The sequence below is a fragment of the Schistocerca serialis genome, chromosome 6, assembly GCF_023864345.2.
Source record: "Schistocerca serialis cubense isolate TAMUIC-IGC-003099 chromosome 6, iqSchSeri2.2, whole genome shotgun sequence".
NCBI classification, from domain to species: Eukaryota; Metazoa; Arthropoda; class Insecta; order Orthoptera; family Acrididae; genus Schistocerca; species Schistocerca serialis.
The window spans coordinates 598210893-598231658 of NC_064643.1; the positions used below are offsets into that span (position 1 = coordinate 598210893).

General features: G+C 38.1%; 1 protein-coding gene across 2 annotated transcripts in view; it reads left to right on the forward strand.

Moving 5' to 3' along the window:
• LOC126483846 (NBAS subunit of NRZ tethering complex-like) overlaps positions 1-20766 on the forward strand; it is a 405587-nt gene that overhangs the window by 264554 nt on the left and 120267 nt on the right. For both annotated transcript variants that reach the window (XM_050107060.1, XM_050107061.1), the window contains exon 31: positions 7800-8000. In XM_050107060.1, coding sequence (XP_049963017.1) covers positions 7800-8000 — 201 coding nt within the window. The remainder of the gene's footprint in view (positions 1-7799; positions 8001-20766) is intronic.

Sequence of the window (20766 nt, forward strand, 5' to 3'; positions counted from 1 at the left end):
ATAGACCTTGACTTTAAGTGTCAGTTTCACACATCTGTGGTCAGTCTTACAGTTTCTTTCAGTGCAACATCCACTTGCTTTGCATGGACAGAGCTGCAACATACAGGGTACCCATACTCCCCTGCAGAAAAACAAAGAATGTCGTCCTGAACGGGGTGGCTTCAACAGATACAAGTATAACTTCAGGTGTGCCCCAGGGCAGCGTAATAGGTCTGCTACTTTTTATGATTTGCATAAATGATCTGATTGATGGTATTGACAGCAGCATTAGTGTGTTTGCCGATGATGCTGTAGTCTACAGCAGGAAAGTAGTATCACACAAAAGTTATGAACAAATCAATGAGGATTTGCAGAAAATAAATGCGTGGTGTAATGACTGGCAGTTATCTCCCAGTATTGAGTAAGTGTAACCTACTGTGTATAACAAGGCGAAAATCCTCATTACTGTAAGAGTACAAAATAAATGCCCAGCCTTTGGAAGCGGTAACATCCATCAAGTATCTGGCTGTGAATATTCGAAATGATCTCAAATGGAATGATCAGATTTCACAAGTAAAGGGTAAGGCGAACTCTAGATTGCAGTTTATTGGTAGAATCCTGAAGCGATGCAGTCCTTCAACAAAGGAAATAGCTTACAATACGTTAGTTCGCCCAGTCTTAGAGTATTGTTCGTCTGTATGGGACCCTTACCAGTAGGGTCTGATTCAAGAGATTGAGAAGGTCTGAAGAAGAGCGGCAAGATTCGTGACTGGTACATTTAGCCATCGCAAGAGCGTTAAAAATCTCATAGAAAGTTTGAAGTGGGACACACTTGTCGATAGATGGCGCACTAAACGGAAGGGGCTGCTCACTAAATTCCAAAGTCCGATCTTTACCAAGGATGTAGAGTATATATTATTACCACCAACTTTCAAATCACGCGATGATCACCATTCAAAGATAAGGGAAATTAGAGCTCGTACTGAGGCGTTCAGACAGTCATTTTTCCCTCGTGCAATCCTCGAATGGAACGGAGAGATGGGGGGGAATATGACTTTGGCGCAAATTGTGTCCTCCACCACACACTGCTTGGTGGCTAGCAGAGTATATATGTAGGTGTAGATGTAGATGTGGATTTTGTGATGATAAGTTGCTCTTGGGCTCTCCAGTTACTGCCAGTGATTTTCCAAATGGTGCTATTTTGGGCTGACACTTATGGCTTGGTGTCGTGACAGTGTTTTTGCTATGTTAAAGGTCTGTCTAAAGAGACACCAAGGTACTCAGGTGTTACACAGTGTTCCAATTCAGTGCCCTCTCAGTTAAGCTTTAGTTATGTATTTGCCTGTCTATTTGGGAGGTGTAAGGCACAGATCTGTGTGTTTTGAGGATTTGGTTTCAGATGGTTCTTACCTTAATACTCAGTGAAAGTGTTCAGTGTTGTTGTAAGGTCTTCTTTGCTGGAGTTGGTAAAGCAGTATTATCTACATATATGAAGCTTTCATCCAGGCCACCTGCTTTATGGTTTTTGCATTTTTGAATTGTTTCTTCTAGTTCTTCTTCACCAAATTTTCAAGAGGATTGATTAGTTTCCAGCTCAGCTTGTCTCTGTATCTTAGATCCAGCTCTAGGTTCACTCATATTTCCATTTTTCAGAAGCTAATGAGCAATATCATTTTGATATGTGTTTGTGTGAGTTATCTGACAAGTAGGTTGCTCAGCTGACTTTCTAACACTTAGCCAGAGAGTTGGTGTGTTCCAAGACAGCATCCAAAGTTTACTCACTGAATTGCTTTTCATCAAAAGTGTTTTGTATATTCACTTAAAAGTTTGGTGTTGTCTCTATTAAGGCCAAGAATATAATTGGCATAGCAGCCATGTGGAATTTATTTGTAAGATGATTCCTGCACAGCAACCACAAAGTCATCACTTGATTCAGGTAGTGGATTTATCTTGGACACAAGACTATCTAGTGTCTCAGCATGTGTGCTCCAGTTTGCCTTTGTGAGGTTATAGTGTCTTCCGAATGATGTCAGTTTAGATTGTACAGTGGGAAAAGTTTGACATATTGATCAATAGGTCAATGCTGAGTGTTTGGGACTGGAGACCTGAAGCTTTTCATGTGTTGGCAGGAAATTGCCAGATTGATGTATTAAGGTTAAAGTCTCATTTCCAACATCATCTGTTAAATGATAGTGACAATTTGGTGACATGTATTAATCACAAATTAGTAGACTCGACCAATCATATCATTGCTTCAACATTTTCATCATCATAATATTCATAATTGTGATAAGTTGCATGCAGTAGTCACCTTTCCTAAAGAAGACTTTTGCTGATGTGGGCTGTGACAGTTTATGTGTGGACTCTTCATACTTCTAAGTGGAGGTTATTCCATTTTTTTTCTCAAAGAGAAACTGAAATATTTTGTGTTCTATTGGGTAAAATGTCACTTGGAAGTGTATCAAATAAGAAGCACAGATTAGATTTATCTTCAGGCTTTACCTCGGATATTTATTAATAAACATTAACAATTCACCAAAGGATGTACAAAATTCCTGGAGTTGCAAATTGCAAGACTGGTGTCATCAGATTTCTCCCCTGATGGAAGAGGGCTTTTCTTGAAAAGGAAGAATTATGTTACAGATGAGTCACATTATAAATCAGTACACAGTCTGCCATGCTGTGTGTATATTATTGCGCGTAGAAATCTAACAGAGTTAAAGCACCTGCCTAGAAGTGTGGAGAAACCACTTTTGCCTTGATAGGTGTTGCATGCCTTAACCAAAAGCATTGCAGCATTTGAGTCATAACTGCTTAACTCCTGCACACAGTGCTCGATTAAATGTACATAAATCTTTTTTTGTGAAATTCCAGATATGCTACATAATGTTGAGTTCAGGTAACCTGGAGATCCAGACAAGCACTCTCATGTCTGTAGAGTATCCTTGGTGGCAATTTGACACAATTTGTGAACAGTAAGGTGATGCATGATTGGCCGATGATACAGATTATCATTGGGATGTTGTAGCTAAACAGATAGACAAAAATAATGAGATGTTAAGTTCTTTTATCCTTCACTGATGCAACTTGTAAATCTAAGTGACATTTTTCTGTCCTCAGAGCACTCAGTGACGGTTTTCCTGCACCTAAGTTAATTTCTATGCCTATGCTTTGTGAAGTACACATATGGAGAGATGGCCTTTGAGACCCATAATGAGGTGCTGCTTTGAAACAGTATGGCTGCTCATCAGTTGTTGTTGTTGTTGTTGTTGTTCTTGTTCTTGTTCTTGTTGTTGCCCATGGTATTTGGCTGGTGGTCACGCTTTTCATTGAGTCAAGGCTCTCTTTGTACATTTTTCATTTATTTTTTTGAAATGGAATGAAAGTTGCAATAACCCCTGACATGGTGGCACGAGAAAATGCAGTGCTTATACAGGTGTGGAGATGAGTACTGCATGTGTCAGACTCCCAAAAATGGCCTGCTAATCTTAAGCATTGGCACACTTTTTTGCTCCTTCCAAAAGGATTATTGTCTTCCATGATTCCACAAGTGGCTGAGGAGAACAGTCCCAGAACCACATTTTCTGCTACAGTGAGGATATGTCCTGCCCATGACAACCATCATTTGCTGCAAATTGTTTTTGTGAGATTTTCTAACTCTTTCCTTTGGTTCCACTTGTCACATCTTAGTCTTCGCAGTGTCTCCAAAGTATTGTGAGCCATCATAAACAGTTCAGTGCCATGCCCGATACACGGTGGCAGTGGTTTCCCTGTTGCCAGTATCAGTCAGGCACTTTTTAAGATATTACTTCAGAACACCTTCATTCAATTTCAATTATGGTATCCTCCTTTTTTCTTCTTTGTGTGTGTTTGAGTTGGGAATACATTATTTGTTTTAGTAGACATCTGTCAGGCATGCAGTAATACAACCAGCCCATCAAAGCTTCTGTTTGATGATGTTGGCCTCTATGCTGTTAGTGTGTGTCTCCTTCAGGCTACTGATACTGGTACATTGGTCTTGCCATTTCATTTTCAGGAGTCTCCTGAGACAACACTGATGATATTTTCTGTCAGTAATCCAACCTCGCACCCATAAGTGGGACTCAGAATGATAGACAAAAACCATAGAGTGTCGAAGTTATGGTTGTCAAAGAGCCTGTCCTGCAAATGGACAATGCACTAGCTCATCTTATGCAATACTGAATTTCAGCATCAACATTTGTGTTAGTTGAGAGATGACTGCTGACATATGGAAAGTGCTCAACTTTTGTGCAGCATTTTACCATTAACTGTTATGGCTGAATACGTATAGTTGGTATTTATTGAAGTTGATGGAAAATTTGAGTATTCCTGGTGTTAACATCTAAACCAATGCTCATTTATACTCCTTTGAATACATTCAAAATTGATTGAAGGTCACCCTCTGAGTTAATTATAACAACATGATCATCTGTCTAATGATAATGATTGTCATTGCCTTGGTCATAGCTCTTACTCTACTAATAATGAAACTTCCACCATTCATCCCGCACACACTTTCAGCTTCCGATGGTAGTTGTACCTTTAACAAAGTGCAGTAAATTTCCAAAAAATATTGAATATCAGTTAGGGACAATAATACACCCTTGATTATTGATTATTGCTTAGTTCCTGTTTGAGTATTGTGTAGTTCTTATTTTGATTGTAACCTAGTTCCAGTTTTGATTATTGCCTAGTTCTTTTTTTTTTATTATTTCTTAATTCCCATTTTGATTATTGTTTGAATCCCATTTTGGTTATTGCTTGATCCCTGTTTTCTTCTTTGAAGTTCAGCTTTGGTTGCTAGGAGTTGTGGTTTCTTGAGGGCTGAGTTGGAATTGTTCTGCATGGACAATGTGAGCTTGCTTGTTTCCATCTATGAGGCTTTGAGTTTTAATGTTATTTTCACTAAACCAGTCATGATCATTCACAGAAGTGTTGGCTTTTCTGACTTGATGTTTCATTATCTCTGATAAATGACCCACTAAAAATTATGTTGGAGATTTTTATCATTTCCACAGTAGATCTCAGTGGGCATCCTTCTTTGTTTATCTTTGGTAGCTGCCTATTCTGAGTGTGACTTGTATTCAGGAGGCCAGAGTCTTTGCATGAGAGCTACCCATTCTTTTGTCTAATAGAAGATTCTTCAGTTTTCTTACAACTCTGTTCATCGAATCACATTTTATAGTGTGGTACAAAGAATCAGACAACTATTGTTCCATCTTCGTAGCAATAGGCTTACAGATTCTTTTCTCGCCTCATCAAGGTATAGACTGTCTTGTCATGACATGCAGACAATATAAACAACTATAAAAGAAATGGAATAACCTCCACTTAGAAGTATGAAGAGTCCACACATAAACTGTCACAGCCCACATCAGCAAAAGTCTTCTTTAGGAAAGGTGACTACTGCATGCAACTTATCACAATTATGAATATTATGATGATGAAAATGTTGAAGCAATGATAGGATTGGCTGAGTCTACTAATTTGTGATTAATACATGTCACCAAATTGTCACTATCATTTAACAGATGATGTTGGAAATGAGACTTTAACCTTAATACATCAATGAGGCAATTTCCTGCCAACACATGAAAAGCTTCAGGTCTCCAGTCCCAAACACTCAGCATTGACCTATTGATCAATATGTCAAACTTTTCCCACTGTACAATCTAAACTGACATCATTCGGAAGACACTATAACCTCACGAAGGCAAACTGGAGCACACATGCTGAGACACTAGATAGTCTTGTGTCCAAGATAAATCCACTACCTGAATCAAGTGATGACTTTGTGGTTGCTGTGCAGGAATCATCTAACAAATAAATTCCACATGGCTGCTATGCCAAGTATATTCTTGGCCTTAATAGAGACAACACCAAACTTTTGAGTGAATATACAAAACACTTTTGATGAAAAGCAATTCAGTGAGTAAACTTTGGATGCTGTCTTGGAACACACCAACTCTCTGGCTAAGTGTTAGAAAGTCGGCTGAACAACCTACTTGTCAGATAACTCACACAAACACATATCAAAATGATATTGCTCATTAGCTTCTGAAAAATGGAAATATGAGTGAACCTAGAGCTGGATCTAAGATACAGAGACAAGCTGAGCTGGAAACTAATCAATCCTCTTGAAAATTTGGTGAAGAAGAACTAGAAGAAACAATTCAAAAATGCAAAAACCATAAAGCAGGTGACCTGGATGAAAGCTTCATATATGTAGATAATACTGCTTTACCAACTCCAGCAAAGAAGACCTTACAACAACACTGAACACTTTCACTGAGTATTAAGGTAAGAACTATTAGGAAGCCACCTTGGCAACAATAATACGGTGGTAACAATCACATTTACTTTCATTACCAGCAATGAGTTATCTATCCAATGGTGGCCCACAAATTGTTGTCTGAAGAATTTTATCCAATAACTCCACTTTTTTCAGAAAACTGTGGAAAAATATCATTTTATAAGCGAATGTTACATTAGTTATCAAAAATATCCCAGCACTCAGGGACACTGAAAGACTCTTGATAAAGATCCCAGCAATGTAGTCAAAATGTTGTGTTGGGTGAAGAAGCAGAAAATTATAAGGCTGTGGCCTCATCACCCAAAAGATTTAAAATTCGGTTCTGTATAAATGGAGCCAAATGACACTATAATTTTTATTTGTATTATGCTTTATATTGGCATAATGAGTGAACATGTATGCCAGTGTATTCACTTACATTTTGGCTTGTGCTAATCATACTGTATTGGTCATCTTCTCATTTTGTATATCGTTATAATTTCATTTCAGTGGTTTTTAGTGGTCTTTTAGTTTCAACTCTGAATTACTGAAAATATTTCAGCTAAGTATTCATTGGAGCATAGCATTGCGTGATAGTGAGACATGGACTGTGAGAAGACCGGAAATGAGGCACATAGAAGCATTTGAGACGTGGTGCTATAAAAGAACGTTGAAAATTGAGCGGACTGATAAGGTAAGGAATGAGAAGGTTCTCCACAGAAGTGGCGAGGAAAAGAATATATGGAAAACACTGACAAGGAGGAGGAACAGGATTATAGACCGTCTATTAAGTCATCAGGAAATAACATCTCTAGTAGACAGAGCTGTAGAGGGTGAAAACTGAAGAGTAAGACAGAGACTGGAGTACATCCAGCAAATAATTGAGGATGTAGGTTGCAAGTGCTACTCTGAAATGCGAAGGTTGGCATAGGAGAGCAATTCATGGTAGACCACATCAAACCAGTTGGAGAAAAAACTATTCATTTATAACTTAACAAATTCAGTTATTTAAAAAAAAATGTGTTGTTTATCGGTCACCACTTCTTTGTTTTACTGTTAGATGTCATCCACTGTGGCCGAGCGATTCTAGGCACTTCAGTCCGGAACCACGTGGCTGCTACAGTCACAGGTTCAAATTGTGCCTTGGGCATGGATGTGTGTGATGTCCATAGGTTAGTTAGGTTTACATAGTCCTAAGTCTGGGGGACTGATGACCTCAGATGTTAAGTCCCATAGTGCTTAGAGCCATTTGAGCCATTTACTGTTAGACCTACCCGTTAACGTTAGCTTTTCAAATCAGTTTCTTGCAACTGTTTCATTGTAATACTGGTGTCACCAAAATGCTATTTCTTGCTAATTTATCATGTCATGTTAAAATGAATTGCTAATTGAATTGGCCTGTTCTTCCTGCACTTGAATAACTTTATTTGTGATTAGAGGTCAGTTTGAGTATTAAGATCTGTCTTGGTTCAGTGCATATAAACTAGTTTTAATTTTTGTTTTGCAGGACTGTAGATACCAAGCGTTTCCAGCTTGCAGTTACTTTAGGATCGAAACATGGAATTTCTGTAAGTCAGATTGCTGCTATACATGCTTGTGCTCTCTTGCTCAACACAGAAGAGATCACAGTGACTGAACAGATAAAACGACTCAATGATCCTCAACTATTAGAACTGCTTAGAAAAGATCCTGATGGTGTTTGTGAAAGGTACAGACTAATATCATTTGATTGCTTCCACATGCTACTGATACATTATGGTTTGAGGGATCTAGATTCACCTTTTTGTGAACTGTATGTCATAATTTTATTTGTCTGTATTTCTCTCTGTTGGACACATTCCTCTGCTCTTAAGAAAGTAACATTTGTTGGTATCATAATAGTTAATCTTTCCCTTGTGCAAATTAAAATAAAGAATTGTAAGGAGTATATTCCTCAGCTCATGATTCCAGGATTGCAGGCCTTTGGGGAAGCCTATGTGAAAAACATTATTTTGTTTTTTCAGACCTGGTAAGGGGTGATGAAATGTCTGCTCCTTCATGACAAGTTGGCAGGTATGAAGGAGTATTACATATTTGTGGAGAGAGGGCATGGCAGATTTGTCTCTGGACAATGTTAAGACAGTAATTTGGCTGCAAAAGCCTTAGTAAAATCTTCACCATGCTGAGAGAGGGATTACTTGTCACTGCAAATATGGCATCCACTAATGTGCGATCTATATGGGGCTTCTTTTGTATGTGAAATAGGTAACAGCTGTCAAAATGGAGCTATGGCTTCTCTCTCTCTCTCTCTCTCTCTCTCTCATTAAATGCTTCTGTGGCTAATTTTCTTTCTCTCTCTCTCTCTCTCTCTCTCTCTCTCTCTCTCTCATTAAATGCTTCTGTGGCTAATTTTCTTTTCATTATTTTCACCTAGTATTTGCACCCTGAAACAATTGCCTTTATTCCGTAAGCACAAAATCTTAAAAAGAAAATGTGTATTGAAGTTCTGAAATAATGTGTTTTCCTGTTGCGACTTCTGCAGCACATTAAAAGAATAGTAAGCATTGGGAGTCATTGATAATAATATCTGCCTTACTTTTTTTATCATAAAAGGACCTAATAGTGGCAGACTTCAACCTATCTTGATAATTATGGGATGCTACTTCTGTGAAAGGAGCACAAAAAGATTTACTGATTGTCCAGGTGTATATGCCAACTTCAGAACATGATGAACAAATTGTAGAGGAAACGTACAATGTAATAGAGAGAATAATGGACGAAAATAAAAAATACTGCAAAATAGTAATGGGAGACTGGAACGCCATTGTGGGAGAAGGGAAAGAGGGAAACATAGTAGGCAGTCATGGTCTTGGAAAGAGAAATGACAGAGGTGAATGGTTAATTGAGTTCTGCAGGGAAAGGCAGCTGATAGCGGCAAACACATGGTTCAAGAACCATAAGAGGAGGCTCTAGACTTGGAAATCACCAGGGGATAAATACAGAAACCAAATCGATTTTATACTGGTAGAAGAAAGATACAGGAATGGAATCAAGAAGGTGCACACATTACCAGGTGCAGATATTAATAGTGACCACAACTTACTCATGGCAGAAATAGAAATAAGAATGAAAAAACTGAAAAAGGTGACAATGGTGAAGAAGTGAGATTTAGAGAATATAAGGTCCAACAAAGAACAAATTACAGAAATGCTGTCTCGGGACTTTCTAAACACATTACGAGACAAAGAAGCACCTGATAATGCCAACGAGTACTGGAATATGCTGAAAGAAGGAATCATTATAGCAGGACAGCAAAATATTGGATATGTAAAAGGGAAAAGGTCAAAAAAACCATGGGTCACACAAGAAATGATTCCCAAGATGGAGGAGAGAATAAAATTGAAAAACAAGAACACTGAAGATGCAAGAAAGATATACCGAAGGTTAAATAACGAACTGCAAAGAGAAACAGAGCAGACTAGGAAAAAATGGCTAAAAGAGGAATGTGATGAAATTGAAGTACTGGACAGGAAGGGAAGATACGACTTACTATAAAACAGAGTAAAGACTATGACATGGGAACAAAACAGAGCAGGAAGTGCTACTATGGAAATTTTGAGTAAAGGTGAAGAGGTAGTGTACAAAGATCATGGCGATGTCCTCCAGAGATGGGAAGAATATATAAAAGAGCTATATGACACAAATAGCAAACCAGAAACTCTGGAACTTGAATCACACAACAGTGTAAGTGATGAAGAGAAAGGACCAACCATCATAATGGAAGAAGTAAAGTCTGCCATTGCTGCAATGAAAAATGGCAAAGCAGTAGGTACAGATACAATACCGGGAGAAATACTAAAATGCTTGAACCACGATGGAATAAGAGAAATATTGAGGTTATGTAATAAAATATGACAGTGGTGAATGGCCTGAGGACTTTTTGACAACAGTAATTATTTATTTATTTATTTATTTATGTATTTATTGTTCCGTGGGACCAAATTAAGGAGAAGTCTCCATGGTCATGGAACGAGTCAATACATGAAATTATAACACGATATTAGAAACAGATAAAATGAAATATAAAAAAACATATTCAGGTGACAAGTCGTAAGTTTAAATGAAGAAAATCAACAATGTAACACTGGAATTTGCTTAATTTTTTAGCTCTTCCAGGAGCTCCTCAACAGAATAGAAGGAGTGAGCCATGAGGAAACTCTTCAGTTTAGACTTAAAAGAGTTTGGGCTACTGCTAAGATTTTTGAGTTCTTGTGGTAGCTTATTGAAAATGGATGCAGCAGAATACTGCACTCCTTTCTGCACAAGAGTCAAGGAAGTGCATTCTACATGCAGATTTGATTTCTGCCTAGTATTAACTGAGTGAAAGCTGCTAGCTCTTGGGAATAGGCTAATATTGCTAACAAAAAACGACATTAAAGAAAATATATACTGTGAGGGCAATGTCAGAATTCCCAGATTTTTGAATAGGGGTCGACAAGAGGTTCTCGAACTTACACCACATATAGCTCGAACAGCCCGTTTTTGAGCCAAAAATACCCTTTTTGAATCAGAAGAATTACCCAAAAAAATAATACCATACGACATAAGCATATGAAAATATGCGAAGTAGACTACTTTTCATGTTGAAGTGTCACTTATTTCAGATACTGTTCTAATGGTAAATAAAGCAGCATTTAGCTTCTGAACAAGATCCTGGACATGGGCTTTCCACAACAGCTTACTATCTATCCGAAACGCCTAGGAACTTGAACTGTTCCGTCTCGCTTATAATATGCCTATTCTGTCTGATCAAAATATCGGTTCTTGTTGAATTGTGAGTTAGAAACTGTAAAAACTGAGTCTTACTGTGATTTAGCATCAAATTATTTTCCACAAGCCACGAACTTATTTCATGAACTACATTATTTGTTACTGTTTCAATATTACACACAAGATCCTTCACTATCAAGCTGGTGTCATCAGCAAACAGAAATATTTTGGAATCACCTGTAATACTAGAAGGCATATCATTTATATAAATAAGAAACAGCAGTGGCCCCAGCACCGACCCTTGGGGAACGCCCCACTTAACAGTGCCCCATTGGTACTGAACATCACTACCACTCTCAGTATTGCGGAGAATTACCCTCTGCTTTCTGTTCTTAAAGTAAGAGGCGAACCAATTGTAAGCTACTCCCCTTACTCCATAATGGTCCAACTTCTGCAGTAATATTTTGTGGTCAACACAGTCAAAAGCCTTCGTTAAATCAAAGAAAACACCTAGCGTTCGCAACCTTTTATTTAATCCATCCAAAACCTCACAGAGAAAAGAGAATATAGCATTTTCAGTTGTTAAACCATTTCTAAAACCAAACTGAACATTTGACAGCAAATTATGTGAATTTAAATGCTCCAGTAACCTTGTATATACAACCTTCTCGATAACTTTAGCAAACACCGATAGCATAGAAATAGGTCTAAAATTGTCAACATTATCAATGTCTCCCTTTTTATAAAGTGGCTTCACTACCGAGTACTTTAATCGGTCAGGAAACCGACCACTCCTAAAGGAAAAGTTACAGATATGGCTGAGAACTGGGCTAACATACATAGAACAATACTTCAGTATTCTGCTAGATACCCCGTCATATCCATGAGAGTTCTTGGTCTTTAGTGATTTAATTATTAACTCAATCTCCCTCTTGTCAGTATCATGGAGGAGCATTTCAGGTAACAGTCTCAGAACACTTTTTTCTAAGAGCGCTATATGATTCCCTGTTGGGACTAGGTTTCTATTTAGTTCACCTGCTATATTCAGAAAGTGATTATTAAATACTGTACATATATGCGACTTAATCAGTAACACGGACATTCCCACTATGCACTGATTCTATATCCTCGACCTGTCTCTGCAGACCAGCAACTTCCTTTACAACTGACCATATAGTTTTAATTTTATCCTGAGACTTAGCTATTCTATCTGCATACCACATACTTTTTGCCTTCCTAATAACGTTTTTAAGCACCTTACAATACTGTTTGTAATGGGCTGCTGCATTTAGATTTTGACTGTTTCTAACGTTTTGATATAATTGCCACTTTGTTCTAGAAGATATTCTTATCCCTCTAGTCAGCCACCCAGGCTGCCTGTTTGTGCTAGTACCCTGTTTTAAACGTTCTAATGGAAAGCAACTTTCAAAGAGCATGAGAAGTCTTGAGAAAAGCATTATATTTTTCGTCTACTGTATCAGCGCTATAAACATCTTGCCACTCTTGTTCCTTTATAAGGTTTACAAAGGTCTCTACAGCAACTGGATCAGCTTTCCTGAACAGCTGATGACTATATTTAACACGTGTTGCAGCACAAAAATCTTTTAAAGTTGAAAATTTGTGCATCATGATCTGAAAGGCCATTCACCTTTTTGCTAACAGAATGCCCTTCTAGTAATGAGGAATGAACAAAAATGTTGTCTATGGTTGTTCTACTGTTCCCTTGCACTCTCATTGGAAAGAATACGGTTTGCATAAGATTATATGAATTAAAGAGGTCTACCAGCATCCTCTTCCTTGCACAATCACTTATACAATTAATATTGAAGTCACCACATATAACTAACTTTTTGTATTTCCTATAAAGTGAACCAAGAACCTCCTCTAGCTTTAACAAAAATGTTGTGAAATCGGAGTCTGGGGATCTATAAATAACAACAGTTAAAAGTTTAGCTCCATTAAATTTAACCACACCTGCACAACATTCAAACACCTTTTCAGTGCAGTACTTTGAAACATCAACTGACTCAAATGGGATGCCGTTTTTCACATACATGGCTACTCCCCCACACCGCAAAGAGCTCCTCGAAAAGCTGCCAGCCAACCTGTATCCTGGTAAAGGAAGCCTCTGAATTATCTCCTTATTCCATTCCATTCCATTACCGAAAAAACAAGGAACCAAGAAATGCAGCGAGCACAGGACAATCAGCCTCATTTCACATGCAGCCAAAGTGATGTTAAGAATAATTAATAAAAGACTTGAAAAAGTAATAGAGGAGAATCTCGGCGAGGAGCAGTTTGGCTTTAGACGGAATACGGGCACCAGAGATCCAATAGGGCTCCTACGAATCTTGGGAGAAAGGTTTATTGAAAAAGGAAGAGACCTATATATGTGCTTCATCGATTTAGAAAAGGCATTTGACAATGTGGTTTGGGACAAGCTGGTGACTATTATGAGGGAAAAGAGAGTGGACTGGAAAACCAGAAGACTTATAAACTCATTATACCTTAATCAAAAAGTTTCAGTTAAAGTGAGAGGAGAAAGTACAAACTGGATCAGACTAGGGAAAGGAGTAAGACAAGGATGCTGTTTATCACCTACTCTTTTCAACCTGTACTTGGAAAATATGAGTGACCAATGCTCATTAGATCACAAAGGAGTAGAAATTGGAGGAAGAAGAGTAAGGTGCTTGAGATTTGCTGATGACATGGTCCTTCTAGCCACAGGGGAAAAAGAATTACAGGATTTGGTGGACACCGTTGCAACTAACGGAAAAAAAATATGGAATGAAAATTAACACAAATAAAACAAAAGTATTGGCAATAGGAGGAAATAAGGAAATAAAAATTGTGCTGAATGGAGAAACACTAGAACAGGTGCAAAATTTTAAGCATCTTGGAAGCAGGATAGACACCGACTGGAAGTGCACCACAGGAATTAAAACAAGGATAGCAATGGCAAAAGAGACGTTTTATAAGAAAAGGAGAATCTTCTGCAGTGGTCTAGACAGAGAACTCAGAAAGAGGCTCATAAAATGTCTTGTATGGAGTGTTCTTCTATATGGCGCTGAAAAATGGACTATGAGGAAAAAAGACAGAGAAAGGCTGGAGGCTTTTGAGATCTGGACATGGCGGAAGATGGAGAGAATAAGTTGGATGGACAGAGTAAAAAATGAAGAGGTACTGAGAAGAGTGGGAGAGAAAAGACAGTTACTAGATGTAATAAAGAGAAGAAAAAGAAATTTGATTGGGCATGTATTAAGAAAGAATGACGGACTGATAAAAACAGTTTTAGAAGGTTATGTAGAAGGGAAAAGGAAGCGAGGAAGGAAGAGATTCGAGATACTGGATGGCATGATGGACAGTACAACATACAGCAGCCTTAAGAAGGAAGCAATCGATCACAGAAAATGGAGAGGCAAAGGACCTGCTAATATAGCAGATAACTGATGATGATGATGACTTCTGTGACTGAATATACTGCATATACGCATGAGCTGAATTGAGTTTTAGAACTTTGCTAGAAATATGATAATTTTATTTCCATGGGGGTGAGTTAAATTCTTAATTTCTTTGTAAAAAGACAGACTAATTTTGATGTGGTCATTTACTTGCAATATTGCTAGTCCTCAAGAAACTGCACCAGTCAAAACTATTTCAAGGAAATAACTGGTAAAATGCTGCCTTCTTCAGCTTTCATTATGGCTTCTGTAGCAGCACAGATGGGTCCTTCATAAATTGCTTTTTTCGCTTCATCCCTCCCTCCCTCCCTCCCTCCCTCTCTGCCCTCTCACCCTTCCCCCCTCCCCTACCCTCACTCCCTCCTTTCAATATACTCATGTCTTGTCTACTCCAATGGTGACTCTGTTGTTTTCCTCTTTTAGGATCCAGCATTTTCCTCGGTATATTTCTCTCCCCTGTCTAGTTGCTATGCACCATATCTTTCTAGTCTTAGTATCTCAGCTGCATACACAACATTCCTCATTATTGCCTTGCAATATCTGGTCTTTGCATCTGTAGATGCATTTTTAAAAAAATATTATATACATCTCTAGTCCTACAGAAGGTTGACCCCATCTTCTTCATCCTCTCTGTTGTTTCATCATTGTTGCTGTTAAATATTCTCCTGGGAATTAAAATTGGTCCGCTTTTGCACAGTGCGTTCCGGTTTTTGTTCCAATCCTTGCTGATAGTCAGTGTCTTTGTCTTGTTGTAGGTGATCCTCAGTCCCACACTGTGGCTACCTTGCTTATATTGTAGAGATGTTTCTTTTCATCTACTCCCATCTTTCTTAATTATCATTATTGTGTCCTCAAAAGCTAGGTGGTCTACTTGAACCCTGCTGTCATTTTTGGTCCCCACAAGTGTCTTTGGTATTTCTATATCATTATCTATTGCTCTCCTTTGCCTTAACATTTTGTTCAGTACTACTGTTGAACAAAATTGGTTAGTATCCACTTTCCTTGTTGACAATGGTTTTGATTTTGAACTCTTTCAGCAATGTCTCTTTGAAACTTACCCTTGCCTTAGTATCTGTCAGAATTTCTGTTGTCATTTCTATTGTAGTGTCATGCAGTCCTTTGTTTCTCAACATCCTCTCAAGAGTTTGTCTGATGATGCAGTCATTTGCTTTCATAAAGTCCACAGAGGTTACTATTGTCTTTTTGTTTTTTAAGACACTATGTTCTATTAATCGTTTCAGGAAAAGTTCTATTGTATAAATCCTCTTCTCTCCCTAAATCCTACTTGGTAATCTCCAACTGTTGTATAAACATTATTTAGAAGGATTTTTTGCAGCACTTTGTAGCCTACCACTAGTAGTGACATTCTTATGAAGTTGTTCACATCTGTATTTTTCTGCTTCTTATGTATCGGCACTATGATTGCATTTGTCAGTACTTAAGGTAACCTCTTCGCCCTCCAAATCTGACAGATAACCTTGATCATGTTATCCACCAGCTTGTTGCCTCCTCGCTTTACCATGTGTGCTGCTATCCCCCTTCTCCAGTTGCCTTTTTATTTTGTAGGTTAGTTATTGCCTGTGCAACCTCAAAACTCATTGGAAGTTGTGACCGCCTCTCTTCTGTGTGAGGCCTAGTCCCAGTTCATCTTAATTTCTCATTGGCACTAATGCCAACCCATATTTCTTGTCTCTCTTATATTCTTCTTTCCCTCTACCTCATTAGGCTGTTTTTAAATTTCTCTTTAAGTTCTCTTCTGTTGATTTTCCTAAAGTTTTCTTTCATGTCTTAAAGTTTCTGCTTCTTTCTCTGTCTTCTGGTGAATCTTATGGTTCTTTTTGCTTACTTCCTCACTCCTCTGAAAACCTTCCATTTTTCTGTAATCTTCCTTGCCATTTTATACTACCTCCTCCCAGTCCCTGTCACACCTGCAGTGCTAATTTGTTTCTTTTTTCTTTTCCTCTGAGTTAACCTGCTTCCCCATGCTCAGCTTCCTCTCTCTTCATTCATTGTTTAATTCCTTCCATGTATTTGTTTTGATTTTATCGTAATATGTCTCCGTCTTGGTGGTTCTGTTCATATGTGGCAGTCTATTCCTGTTCAGACTACAGCAGTACTCAGATTATGCAAGGCTGTGACCTAATTCTATTCTTGTCATCTTCCTGATCTTGGTATTCCTGATCTCTTTTGTATTTATCTCACTAATTATTTTGTGGTCAATTTAGTCTTTCTCGAATTTAGTGCAGGGAATTGCCCATGTGTGTTTCTTACTCTCTTTGCCCCCCACCCTCAACACCTCCTACCCCCTTCCCGCCACCTCCCCCTCTGGTGAGCCGAGTGTTCTCCCTCTGTTCTCTTTAAGTTGGTTCTCCTTTCAACTCTGTGCATTATATTCACCTATGAGTATCATCAGTTGTCTGTGTAATATGCTCTTCAGTGTATCATCTAGTTCCTCCCAGAAATTGGTCATCACTGTTGCCTCCTTCCTGTGCTTATTATTAGTTGGTGCATGTCTGTTTACTGTTGATTACTTTTTGTTTCCTGTTCAGATTATCAGTGTTAATATCTTTTCTGACATACTCTTCAGTTTTGCCATCCTAGTATTTTTATTTTTTTATTTTTTCCTGCTATGAACCCATACCAAAGCACATGGATCTGCATCTTTTCTTCCCTACTTCGATTTTTAGATTTCTTTTCAGCATTACTAAGCCTTCTGATTCCACTATATCTTTATCCCTGTATCTTCTTTTTTGCACAGCTAATATCCCAATGCTTCACCTCATCTGTTATCTATTTAAGTATGCTGGCCTTGGTCACTGTATGTCTGTGATCCCCATTCTGAAAATTTTAATCTTTTTGTAAGTTCTTTGGAGTTAGGACTTCCACATACACACTTTTTGATAGATCCCCAGAGTCCAAATGCCTGCTTATATCAGCCATGATTGATGGGGGATGAGAGTGGGGAAATTGTTCCTTTATAGCAATCTCAGTGTGATTGTGCAATCCATTCAGATGTTAAAATGGAACGTTTATTGGGATGGATCATGTCTGTCGGGTTACACAGTGGTCACAACGTTTCTAAATGTGTGCAGTCGCTTTTTATCTACCTGCTTCCTTCAATAATTAAATACAGATCTCTTATAATTGATATTTTTTCAATTTTTTTTTAATTATTCCAATAATGATTTAATTTTATTGTCATATTCATATTCATATTCTGAATTTCAGACATAATATGGAGGTTTTTACTCCTTAAATACAATCAGTGTTGTGGCATGGTGGTCTTAACAATGTCATTCAATTTCGAGGTGTTTTAATTTCTTTTTTTACCCGTGTATCTTCTGCTGTTAGATAATGCATTATTGTTATTATTATTATTATTATTATTATTATTATTAGGGAGGGACAGATTTTAAGATCACTTACGTAACTTGCCCCCAGATGAGATTTCATTTCTTGTCTAGTGTCATGGATGGTTAGAATCATTTTAGTCATTTGCTCAAGACTGTGCCACTGGCATAAGTATGCTTTTACAAAAGATTAAAATACAGAGCAATTAGAAATACAATGACTACATAAAATATGGGAATTCCAAACTATACATTCTCATTTGACAATTTCATTTAACTATTCTCTATATCTTGTATGTGGCTTTAATGGGAGATTTTTTTGAGTGTTTTTTTAGGCACACACTATTCTCCCACATTTCCTAATGGACCCCGTAAAGAATCTCTACAGTGCAAAATTATATATTTGAGATATTTCATTGACTAACATGTCTTTGTAGTAAAAGTATAAATTTTTGAAAACAGACAAATTATGGCCAAAAGGTGGAAAATCTGAATTTGTGAAAAGTTTGCATTCTAAAAATTCAGTAATTGTACATGATTTTGGAGTGGAAATAGTTCCTTAAGTACAAAAAGAGATATTCTTTGCACAGTAGAAAAATGGGGCTTTCATAAATAAGTAACAAAAAGAAAGAAAAACTGATATTCATGTTTGGAGTGGTATTTGAGCAAGTGGAGTCTCTCCGTCTTGTTATGTTTCAAGATACTGCTAAATTTGAGTAGAAATTGCTTTATAAATACCCTAGTGAGCTCCTACTGTCTGAGCATTGATCCTCATATTACTTTCCATAATACCATTTGACTCACACAGGTGCAGTTATACAGTATGACATATTGTACATCAGGGTTAGAAAGACCATTCATGACTTGGTAAATTTTAAGTAATCGATTATGTTTTCCCATTCAAATAGATTAGATTAGGTTTGCTTTCATTCCAATTGATCTGTAGTGAGGAGGTCCTCCAGGAATAGAACGTGTCAGAAAAACTATAATACATGACAAATATTTACAACTGAAACAAATAAGCTAACGTACCTTCCACAGGTCCCAAGTGGAATGATCGTCATTTTTTTTAATGAACACTATATGAAAGAATCATTTTACAAACACTCATTTACTAAGATCGCATTAATGCACTGAATTTAAAATAAAAAAAAATGTTTTTTATTTATAAGGTAATAAACATATAATAGACCCACTACAATACTTATTTACAATGAACACATTAATGCACTGAAATGGTGCAGAAGTTAGATTCTACTTTATATTCAGTTTAAGAGAAGCCTAAAGGATTTATTGGTGGCAAACACACACACACACACACACACACACACACACAGATATAAACAAAGATGATGTAACTTACCAAACGAAAGCGTTGGTATGTTGATAGAGACACTAACAAACACACACACACACACACACACACACACACACACACACACAAAATCCAAGCTTTCGCAACCCACAGTTGCTTCATCAGGAAAGAGGGAAGGAGAGGGAAAGACAAAAGGATGTAGGTTTTAAGGGAGAGGGTAAGGAGTCATTCCAATCCCGGGAGCGGAAAGACTTACCTTAGGGGGGAAAAAGGACGGGTATACACTCGCACATACACACATATCCATCCACATATATATGTGTGGATGGATATGTGTGTGTGTGCGAGTTAGTAATGTTGTCTGTTTGTCCAAGTACTATACTACTTCATGGATACTAACTAAAGAAACAGAGCAGTTGACGATGGCTACCCAGTAGCAGGATACAATAACTCTGAGCACTTTCTCCTCACGTGATGTCAGTAAATTAATTTCAGTGACATGTTGGTTATGAAAACCAAAACAGGGCAGCACCAATATAAATGAGAAACCACCTCCAGCTGGTCATGGGGGGGTGTTACAGTTAAATTGTCTGTGGGCCTGTTACCAATCAGCACAGAAACACCAGAAACTATGAATTCAAAATATAATTGGTTTTATACATACTTCACTCCTCATGTAAGAAAACTAGAGGTGGCTTAATTCAACACTATATTTCCAGATTGAGAGTCAAATATGTTTCAATTGTAATCACCTGCCCCCATCACGCGTGCATGCACGAACCCCCGCCCCCACACTCCCCCCTCCCTCACCCCCTCCCCCCACCCCCTCCCCTCCCCCACCCCCTCCCCTTCCCTCCTCACCCTCCCCCCACCCCCTCCCCATCCCTCCCCCCCCCCTCCCCCCACCCCCCACAGACAGACAGAGAGAGGGGGGGGGAGGGGGGGTTTGATGGCTGGCTAGTACATACCTGTTGGAACTCAGCTTCTTCAACAACACAGATTTTACTAAGTTCAAATTATGTGCAATAAAATGCAGAAAGTAAAAGTTCCTGATCTTCTGGAAGTACAAAAAACAGAAAACTTCTAGAGGTGAATGCCTCTTGTTCAATACAATACTCTGGAGGTTTGTTGGATAACTAACATGATAGTGCAGATGAACACTTTTTATAGTCTTGACTAAGAAGCACTCAAATACAAACCTCACTTTCAGTATACCAGTATGCCTGATTCATTACTGGAAATTCAACAGTCAACTGAACAGTGAGCAAAGATAGTACCTTGTTAGGCTGACAGGCAAGTCCATGTACTATCCAAACATTGGTAGTATGTAACAGCAAAGTCCAAACACAGTCCAGGATAGAGCCACCTACTGCATGGTAATTGTGAATAGGTGCACCAGAGAGCTCACTGTAAACATCATCTGGTTGTGACAAGTGAGGCCGTGGTGGTCTGCAGCAGTTCATAAGTCTGCCGTGTTTGTTTTGCCACAGGACCTGGCATCATCAGATGTATCCTGCTGCAACGCACCAAATGTATGCATAATTATATCACTTGATCTTTCAGTATTACAAGCAATATTTCAGTGAGACAAAATTCCGT